At 40.3% G+C, this 10,244-nt stretch overlaps 1 protein-coding gene across 3 annotated transcripts in view; it reads left to right on the top strand.

Annotated features, from left to right (window-relative positions):
* LOC103152908 (monocarboxylate transporter 2-like) overlaps nt 1–9,368 on the top strand; it is an 11,487-nt gene extending 2,119 nt beyond the window's left edge. For all 3 annotated transcript variants that reach the window (XM_007573572.2, XM_007573571.2, XM_007573570.2), the window contains 3 exons: nt 3,512–3,655; nt 5,672–6,463; nt 8,883–9,368. In XM_007573572.2, the coding sequence (XP_007573634.1) occupies nt 3,512–3,655; nt 5,672–6,463; nt 8,883–9,145 (1,199 nt within the window). In that variant the 3' untranslated portion in view covers nt 9,146–9,368. The remainder of the gene's footprint in view (nt 1–3,511; nt 3,656–5,671; nt 6,464–8,882) is intronic.
* Nucleotides 9,369–10,244: the final 876 nt, after the last annotated feature.

Here is a 10,244-nt window from a genome sequence, read left to right as displayed (position 1 = left end):
TGTTAGAAAACAGCTTATTGCAGTGGCTCTCATGCCAATAAGTAAACTAAGGCTTCATTTTGGCTAAACCATAGAATCCAGCTAGCTAGCTTAAGTCGGCAAAACGGCAGAGTCTCTTTGTGTGGAAAAGTTAACTTAGAAAGATGTGACACTGTTTTGCTTTAGATAAAATTAAAATTACAGAATTGCTCTTTTTAGCAGTGCGATCCCATGTTGCAGTTAAAATGCTCAAACAGAAATGTATGAACACCTAAGACACAGCTGAAAATAGTCAACAGTCTGTGGTGTGCATTTCCTGAAGCGGTTTTATTACCGAAACTATAGAAAATAAACCCAAACATGTCACATTAAAGCTTAAATTGTTCCTTGAAAAAAATATTTTTCTTCACAAAGAGAGCAACCAGTGTGTGGTTGTACAGTCAACTCATTCCTACAGTCAGATAATGGATAAATTGGCCTCACATGAGTGGCTTCGCTCTCTGACGTAGCTTTAGGGGGGCTAATAGGAAAAGTGTTGCCAGTGTTATTTAGTCACCTGACCCAAATTCAAAACTCATTAGGAATATGCTCTTTTTCTCATTTATCTGATGCTACATTCAGGGAGACGTTAATATTTTTGCAGTTTTTTTTTTCTTACATTAAAATGACTTCTCGGATCCCAGAAGTTCTTTTCCCTCTCTCTCTCATTATTCTGGCATTTGGCAAAGAGATGATTTTGCGAACCCTTTACTGACGTGAAACGGGGAAAGTTTAGTCTGATTTATTGTCAGACATTTAAAAGAAGAGTTAAGTGCCTTTTTATGAAGTGCTTGTAAATGTCTGGTTTCAAACGTCGGTAGCATGAGGCCATTGTAGCCATTCACTGGGTTGGACCGCTCTGCAGCTACTCCTGCAAATTCACTACAGACGCCTTTTTCCTCCGCTGCTGTACACACATGTATATAAATACAAAACGATATTCATGAAGGCAAAAGCAGTTAGCCACAATGTTTGCTAATCATGTAGCAGATATTTTTTGCTCTTTGTGATTTTCTGTTTTTATATGTTGTTTTAATCAACTCATATCTTTGATCACATAGGTGTTGTGTAGTAATCACTCTCATTATTTGGTTTTACTTATTTGGCATTATGTGTGTCGTGCCCCACCTCTTACCGCTTCTTGTCCTTTTCCCTTTGTGTTCTTATAATTGTTGCGGGCTGTCTAGTATACTGCCCGAGTCAAATACAGGCTGTTGTGTCGTTAATTTAAAAACTTCAAATGTGCAACAAGGGAAATGTGTGTTGTTTTTTTTTCTTTTCCCCTGCTGTCAAACAAATCCGCCTCTGACACTACAGAGCAACCAGACCCACCAAACTGTTTCCCTAAGCTGCCAGGGCAGGGCACAAAAAAAAAAAAAAACGTGCATCACATTTCAATCTGTGGGGATTTGGGTCACAGGTAGATGACACAAAATATGACTAAATAAAAGTGTTGTGGAGGCTTCACATGAGCTCGTCGGTGGCTGCTTTCAAGGTGACAGGAAAGCGGGGCATGTAATCTACCTGTGCTCAGCTCAGGGAGGCCTAAGCGGTGAAATATACGGCTCCGCCGTGGCTCAGGCACAGGACTTTATCATATTGTCCTTGGCGAGGCTTCAGCAATGTCACCCAGTGGAGGAGAGGGACAGTGGGATATATCAGAGGAAGGTTCAGCACACTGGGGTCTAACACCGGGTCCCCATGGGAGAGACATGACAGCCTCTTCAGAAAACCTCTGACTCAAGGAGTCTGAATGATAAACCTATAATGGAAATGGAAATGGTTGCAGAAAGAGAGATGGTCTGCGGGGACGCGGCTGCACTGAGAATGATGAGCCATCTTTGACCCCTCCTGGCACCCCCTTAATGGTTAAAAAAAATAAATAAATAAATATATATATATATATATATATATTTATGTATAGTAAATAGAGTTTGGAAAGATTAGTTTTGAAGATCACATAGAGAGAATTTTCTTTTCAGTCTTTACTCGCATATATGGAAATAAACAGGGTGGTTTTAGGGAGGCATCTGGAAGTTATTTGAGCTGTAATTTAAACATTAATCATCAATCGATCACTGAATGAAGCTTTGCTTGTGCAGCACTTTCCTTTTCATACAAGTAAATCTAACACAATGTGCTTTACATAGTTTAAAAAAGAATTCAATGATTATCAATCAGTTTATTCAGATCTTAAAGCAGCTGCAGACTGCAAAGATTTTGTGACGTTTTATTCTTGGCTTAAACATTGCCTTTCGCTTTACTTGTATTTACAACTACCGGTGGTGTCAATTATCATTAAACTCATCAGTAAAATAATTTCTGTATTATTAATTGGAGTGATTAATCATATTTTTGAGACATTACCAAATTTCTTACCAGTCTCCTTCTTGTAGTCATAAATTATTGAAATTAGAGCGCGGGAAAAAGTTACAAATTAAGTTTTTTTTAATTTGTTGTTTAAGTCTACGTTGATTCAATTGACTCACTATTTTCTCAATTAACACAAGTTTATAATGCCTTAAATACAAACATGTTTTATATTTTTCAAAACCAGTAATGTTTTGCTAATGTTGCACATTTTAGAACATCCTCACATATTAGAAAATAACGGCCTCAGATGTCAGAACATCCATCAGACCTTTTGACTAAATGGCATCAGAATAAAAACGTCTTGGCAAAAATGGCTTCAGAAAAAAACAAAAATGCAGCCGCTTCAGATGAGATGGCAGAAAATTTTTACTTTGATGCGTTTTTCTTTCTGAGGCATTTTCATCTGAAACCAATTTTCTCAAGACCTTTTTGTGTTTGTGACAAAATATGGTCATTATTATATTTTATCACAATATTTTGTGGCACTATTGTGATGATAAAAAGTATTTATTTGCACCTACTTTGCAATTTTTTTTTAGCTCAGTGTGTTTCTGCCAGACAGGAAATTTCTGCTCTTTAAGAAAACAGGCGTTTTAAACGGGCTTCATCAGGCACCAGTTAGACAAAGAAGTAAGTTTTCTATCACAAAACTGCTCAGAGCCACCAACCACATTTACCAGACAACAGAGCGCACCTGATTAAAAGTTGCATGCTCTAATTTCAGAAAGAAAATCAATTTTGTACTCTACAAGCCACACCGGCTTGTAGAGCCGGTGTTGCAATGTGAGATATTTAAACAGAAAGATGTTACACGTGAAGATTTTTTAACTTTTAATTTAATGTATATGGTAACATAAACAAATGCATATTGAAAATGCTTTTTTCAAACAGTGCCTGCTACTTTCAAATATACGCAGATGGAACTACAAAGCTTTCCAGGGCACAGGCCCCCTCTCCACCGCTGCATCTGACCCACATGAGCTCAACCACATCCCCAACGCGTTACGTGCGTCATGTCCTCCTCACTGGAGGAAATGGAAAAATGAAAAAAAGTGGAGACATTACAAAGAAGTGTAATAAAAGACTATCCCAGTTATTGTTTTCCCCTCCTCTTCACCAGGTCCCGTGAGCAGCGTGTTGGTCCGTCGCTTTGGAAGTCGACCAGTGGTCATGGTGGGCGGACTGATGTGTGGGGTTTCTATGGTAACGGCCTCATTTGGGAGCTCCATTGTTTACCTCTACCTTTGCATTGGCATTATTGGAGGTATAGTTCAGTTTTTTGGGTTTTTTTTGGTATCATAAATGTGATTATTTTGGCTGCTTTTTGCAACACCTTAACTGCCTGAATGTTGTTCGACAATATTTATTTAACTTATTTTGAGATCCAAATCACTTTCTCTTGCTTGGCGTTTTGCTAAGTGTTTCTGTTCTCAGTGGACTATTCGCTTGGAGGCAGAGGAATTTGCAGAGTTTTTTTTTTTTTTGTAATTGCCAAGAAGCTCTTGGTGCAGAGCTGCCTCCACCGATTTGGCCTCTGTGCCTTTTGTTCCTGGGCTTTGGGCATCTGCCTCAGCTCCTGAGGTGCAGTTAGAGCGGCATGAGAACCAGCGCCATGACAGTAATTAAGACAGAACTATCTCTGATCCCAGAGAGCACAGGCTTTAATCGGCCTCCGTTGCCTTCCTGCAGTCTCCAATCACGGGCGTCGCATGGGGGCCCTCTGCCACCCTACGAGGCTCATTACTCCGCCAAAGGTTCCTATGAAGCATTAATAGTCCCAGCAAGTGGCTAAGCTGTGTCCTGTGCCCAGGGGGACCGCTTTGCTCCCTTGAGCCCTTGCATAGTGACAATATGGCATCATTCAGCTTTATCTAGTAAAGGTAGCTAAATGGACAAGCATTTACTGCAAAAACCTTAAGACTTTTTCATTTTTTCCCCCCTCTTACTCTAATGTTCTTTCTACCCCTTGAGATTCAGTAAAGACGATAGTCAGTGATTTACACAACAGGAACTAGTTCAGTACTTTTTGCTGCATCTCGTTAAAATTACCTTAAACCGTGGAAAAGGGGGGGAAAGAGGGAAAATTTTAGTTGTTTTGAAACCGTAACTCTTCAAAACCTTCGTAAACCTTGTTACCAGGTACCAACCAATGCCCACTTGCTACATAATATGTATTTAACCATATGATCTTTTTTTTCTTCACAAAAATTCATCATCATATTAGTGTAACTCTAATGTAAATTATATCAGCTTCATCACTCTTGTTTTCCCGGTTATAGTTGATATCTTCTGCATTGCATTGTTTGAAGTCCACAGCCTTAACAAATAATACCAAATGTAAGTAATTACATTTGGCTTACAGTTGTTATTATTGAAGTTCAGCATTACGTGTTTGCATGCTTAGGTTATCATTGTGAAGGCTTAGATGAAGTTGTTCTGCTCTATTGATGCTACAAAACAGAAACTCGACTAAATTCTGCATATAGTCTTGCATAAAAAAATCTTTGTGATATTGTGTGTAGATAAAGCTGGCATCAAGATGAACATGCAACTCATACTGTTCTGAAAATTACATCCAACAAGCTAAAAGCTAGCTTATCTAACATTAGCATGTTTGTTTTCTTTCTGTATGTGAAAACAAAAACACCTTTTAAATTAAAAAAAAGCTCTCATCTATTATTCTAAAGTCATTCCTGCTTTCCTTTCATCACCTGCTGCTCAGATCTTTGTCTAGCGGAAACGGACATTGGTCCTGAAAATATATTTTTTTTAAAAACACACTAAATACTATTAATACCGAATTTTACAAACTAAAACCAGACACTGTTTCCCTGCTACGTCAAAGTTAGTTTACGAAAAATAATGAGTTTGAGCGACTTACCTGTGAACTCGGACCAGAGCAGTAAATTGACATTGGAAGGAGAAAATCTAGCGCTGCAACCATGTAGCTGTAGCTCTTCATCTTCCTTAAATTAAGGCGCTATTAAATTAATATGTTCAGAGCAGAAGGCAGGAGAGTGAATGTATTACCCAGGCTACCTAATTTATTTCTACTTAAATGGAGAAATTATTTCTGAAATAATTCCAGCATTCTGTAATGAGATTTTAGCCGGCAAAACTAAAGTGAGATGAAACCTAAATGAACACGGAGCACAATCAGTTCTGATTTAATTTAGGAAAGGACCCTCTAGAGTTTAGCTTCAGCACAGCTTTTCCTGCTTAAGCACTTTAAATGTGACTCTCTTTTATTTATTTTTAATTTTTTCCTCCCCCCATACAGGCTGGGGACTCTGCTTTAACCTGAACGCGTCTCTCACCATCATCAGTAAATATTTCCTCGCCAAGCGACCGTTGGCCAACGGCCTCGCCATGGCCGGCAGTCCAGTGTTCCTTTGTTTCCTGGCCCCGGTCAACCAGTATCTCTTAGGACACTTTGGCTGGAGAGGAAGCCTGCTCATCCTCGGGGGTATGATGTTAAACTGCTGCGTTGCGGGGGCCGTAATGAGACCCGTCGCTCGGCACTCTGCGCCACCGAAGGAAGTGGACCAGTCAAACAACACAAAGTCGAAAGGGAGCCTTCTGAAAAAAGCTAAGACCTTTGTGGATCTGTCGTCCTTCAAGGATCCGGGCTTTATCATTTACCTCGTTGGAAACGTGATGTTCATCTTTGGCGCGTACGCGCCCATCGTGTTTTTGTCGGCGTACGCAGTCAGCCGAGGCGTAGAAGAGTACTCTGCCGCCTATCTGCTCTCCGTCATGGGCTTCGTCGACATGTTTGTTCGGCCTCTCACGGGGCTGGTAGCCAACAGCAAGTGGGTCAGGGCGAGGATCCAGTACCTCTTCAGCTTCGCCATGGTCTTCAATGGCACGGTCCACCTCCTCTGCCCCCTGATGAGGACCTACCCGCTGCTGGTGGCCTACGCTGTGTTCTTTGGAGTGGGCTTTGGGATGGTTTTCGCACTGATATTTGAATGCCTCATGGACCTGATGGGAAACCAGCGCTTCCCCAGTGCTGTTGGACTGGTGACCATCATAGAGTGCTTCCCCATGCTCTTGGGACCGCCGGCTGCAGGTAACGTACCCTCAATAAGTGATTTGTCTGTGCGTCTCGCCATGTGCACAAACCTCACTCTTTGTCTCAGAATTATACAACTAGATCTGCTCTCAGATCGCTGCTGCCAAATATTGCAACATCGTAGACCAGGGGTCCCCAAACTACGGCCCGCGGGCCGGATCCGGCCCGCCTCCTCATTTGGTCCGGCCCCCTGAACAATACCAGAGAGCATTCAGTGTTTTTTTTTTTGGATTTTTCTTCAACCACCAGGGGGGCTCTTGAGCAGATATGAAACTTAGTTTCCCTCAATGGAATATATACTAGTCAGTACCAGTCACCGTTTTGCTCACGGCTTTTTTCCATTTGCATTCTGGGTAAAAATCTATCTACAAACGCGAATATATTGTCGGCAGTAATCCAATCCCAATTCCCCCCCCGGTCCACAGTTTCACTCTCCCTGAAACTGTGTGCAAGCTACTTCCGAACATGCAATACCTAAGTGTCTAAACCTTAGAATTACTTTAATGTTGTTTTTACTTTAAAAGAGAGAGATGAATTATTACTACTGAGCTTTGGCTGTTTAGGATTTTATGAAAGGCCCAGTTTGGTAAGGGTCTCATCGTTCTCTGTGTCCGCAAACGTTGGCCGCTTTCAGTTGAATTGCACGCAGATTTCTTTGCAGCCCAGTAGAGGGCGATAATGGGCTGACTTGTCAACTGTTTAATCTGAAAAGGAGGAGAGAAAAAAAATAACTCAAAGGAAAGATGAAAATTTCCTATGCAAATCCAGTTTTTGTGTGCTTGTAGGTAAATTATCCAAACTAGAAAAACATCATGACCTGCCCCACGCTCCTATATCCATGTTGTTGTTCTTCTTCTGCTCAGGCAGGCCTTTATATAAATGAAACTATTAGCAGTGTAAACTATACCAGCCAGTTTTAATCTCCTGCTTGGATATTTACTTTTTTATTTCTCCTTTGAGACCAACAAAATATTCAGACATTTGTAAGGTAAGAGAATAAGGCAAAATTTCAGATGTTTTTGATGTAACCAAGGATAGTTCTTAACTTTGTTGCAGAATATTCATTGTGTGGGTTTTTTATTTTTGCAGCGGTTCTATTATCCTCTCCTTAGATTGTTTTCTGTTTTGTTTTAGTGTCATTAGAAATCCAGTGGCGTACCGTTAGCAGCTAAAGCTGCTCAGCTTGATGAAAAAGCAAAGATGAGGGTTTTCGACAGATAAACTTTCTCTCCGCTTTTTCGCTAAAGTGAAAAGTTTTGACCGGGAGCGACCCCCTTTCTGAGGGGCCCCTTTTAATGGGGCCAAATAAGTGGCTCCTTGCTTGTGTAACGTTCTCCTCCAGAGGGCACAATCGTTATGTATCCCGTATCTGCTTGTTACTGCTCCTCAAAAACCTTCAGGTCAAGCCAATTAGGAGGAAGTGAGGTAAGTGAGAGTAATTAGCCTTTTGCGTTGGGTGTTTAATGATGCTCAGTTCAAACTCTCGTCATTAAAGTCCTGTACCTGGGCCATAATTAGGCTGCGAAGGCACTAAAAAAAAGAGAAAGGGGTGACTATACCAGATGGACATAATTACTGCTCAGCCAATCAAGGACTGTCTTAATGAGGGTGGTGGTCATCTGAGCACCGGCACCAGATGAGTGCTATCAATCAGATAATGCATTGAGAGGCAGAATGAAAAATGACCCCTCACGGTGCAGACGCGTACACAAATATTATGCCCATCATCATCTGCTGCTGCAAAGCTGGAACGTGATGAGAGAAACCTTTAATGGTCCTTTCACCCTAAAACGCTCTCTTTCAATGTGAGGGGTTCTGTAATGTGGTAGTTAGTTGGTTTATCTAAGAAGTTCATAGAAAAGACTTGATTTTTTTTTTAAGTAGGTCATCTATAGTGTGATAAAACAGGATTCTTGCAAATGTCTCCATGTTTAATTATTCTCCCTCAGTTTCTGTTTTCCAGTCTCTTTTGATTGAATTTCCAAAGTAGAAATACGAAACATATGAATATCCGTGTTCGTCCATGTTTGTCCGTGTTGGATTTTTCCATCTTTGTCCGGCACTACCTTCTCCGCCTGTTGGTGAAGGCAGCCCAGGCTCTTTGGTTTCTGGAAACCTGGAGCTTTAAGTCTAATCTGAAGCACATTTGTCACCTTTCTGCAGACCCTTTCTGCGTATTTATGTTTCTGAGAACGGCCTTCGCTTCTGCCGTCCAAATTGTCTTAAACAGAAAGCGTTCAGTGGCTCTGTTAGCTCCAAAGCAGCTCCTCTCAGATTAGCCTGTCCTCGCTCGTTTCCTTCTGCACACACATATAAGAATCTGGTTGGTTCCAGTTCACCCCCAAACTTATAATAAAGTGGTTAAACTGGCTTTCTTTTCCTGCTTCGACTTTGAATTTGCATGTTTCTGTTCCAGGGCTGCTGGTGGACATCTTTGATGACTACAAGTACCTTTTCTTCATGTGTGGAGGAGTGATCACGACCGGTGGGCTCTTCCTCTTCGTCATGAACGTCTACAACTACAACAGGTTAGAGAAAGCGAATAGAGGAAAAGACACAGCGCAGAACCACAACACCGTAGAGAACCAGGAGCAGGCGAGCAGCTCCGAGGCTCAGGTGGAACTGATGAACACGGCCCAACCAGAACCAGAACCAGAACCCACAGAAGAAACTCGCTAAGCCAGTGAAGGTAACGCTCACAGATTGGTAGTAACCAGCTACATTTACTCAATTACATTTACTTCAGTAACGTTTTTGGAGAAAACAACCACCACAAAAAAAAAAAAAAACACTTCTATGTGTACTTTAATTATGCATATCTTTTTACTATTACTTGAGTAATTTTATTACGAAGTATTTCTACTCCTACTTGAATAAAATTTCTGGATTCTCTACTGAATAAAAAAACAAACATGTTTTAACCAAAAATTCACCAGACAGAGACACACCTGCTGTTTTTTGTTAAAGTTTCATAAGTTTTTTTTATCCAGTTAATCTAATTTGGGAAAAAAAATTATTTTGCCTTTTTTTAAAATCTTTTATTTATATGAATGATGGTCATTTTCATCCTTAAAATACCCCCAAAAATCCACATATCTTTATAATTTGGTCCATCTGAAAATGTGATTTTTCAAACATTAAATGATTGATAATTCAATCAGTTACTCACTACTTGAGTAAAGTTTTTACCAAATACTTTTTTACTCTTAATTAACTAGAAACGGCTACTTTTTACTTTTACTTGAGTGAGTATATTTTGCAGTAGTGCTGTTCTTTTGGGTACTCTGCCCACCTTTGGTGATACTGTATGGTTTAATTCATGCTTTATTGTTAGCAGCATTATCTCAAACTTTGAAGAAGTCAAACCTTTAATGTTAGTAAATAGTGTTTACTTTTATGGAGACTCTGTATTTCCATTGCACCAACATGCCAGTTCTCCAACAGTGAGCTATAGAGGATTTGCTGAATCTGGCCTTTGGGTCCCATCAAATATCACCTTTGTGAAAAACTAAAACTAAATATGCACTCGACGTAGCAGATTTTGCTAAATACTGCTATTTGAGTTTTTACCCACTGATTAATTGAAAGGCTGCATTTTTTCCACATTTCCATGTTTATCTGATCTTCACCCATCAGGATCCAGTCAGTTTGTCTGTTTCTGTAGAATTTGTTCACACCCACTGACTGAGCCTGTTGCTAAGATACCTCAAGACGACAGCCATATTTGGAGGGACATGATGGATTTTTGAAGTAAATAGAGGAGGTGTGATGTCAACAG

The sequence above is a fragment of the Poecilia formosa genome, unplaced genomic scaffold, assembly GCF_000485575.1.
Source record: "Poecilia formosa unplaced genomic scaffold, Poecilia_formosa-5.1.2 Scaffold334, whole genome shotgun sequence".
NCBI lineage: Eukaryota > Metazoa > Chordata > Actinopteri > Cyprinodontiformes > Poeciliidae > Poecilia > Poecilia formosa.
This window is presented reverse-complemented; position numbering and strand designations above follow the sequence as displayed.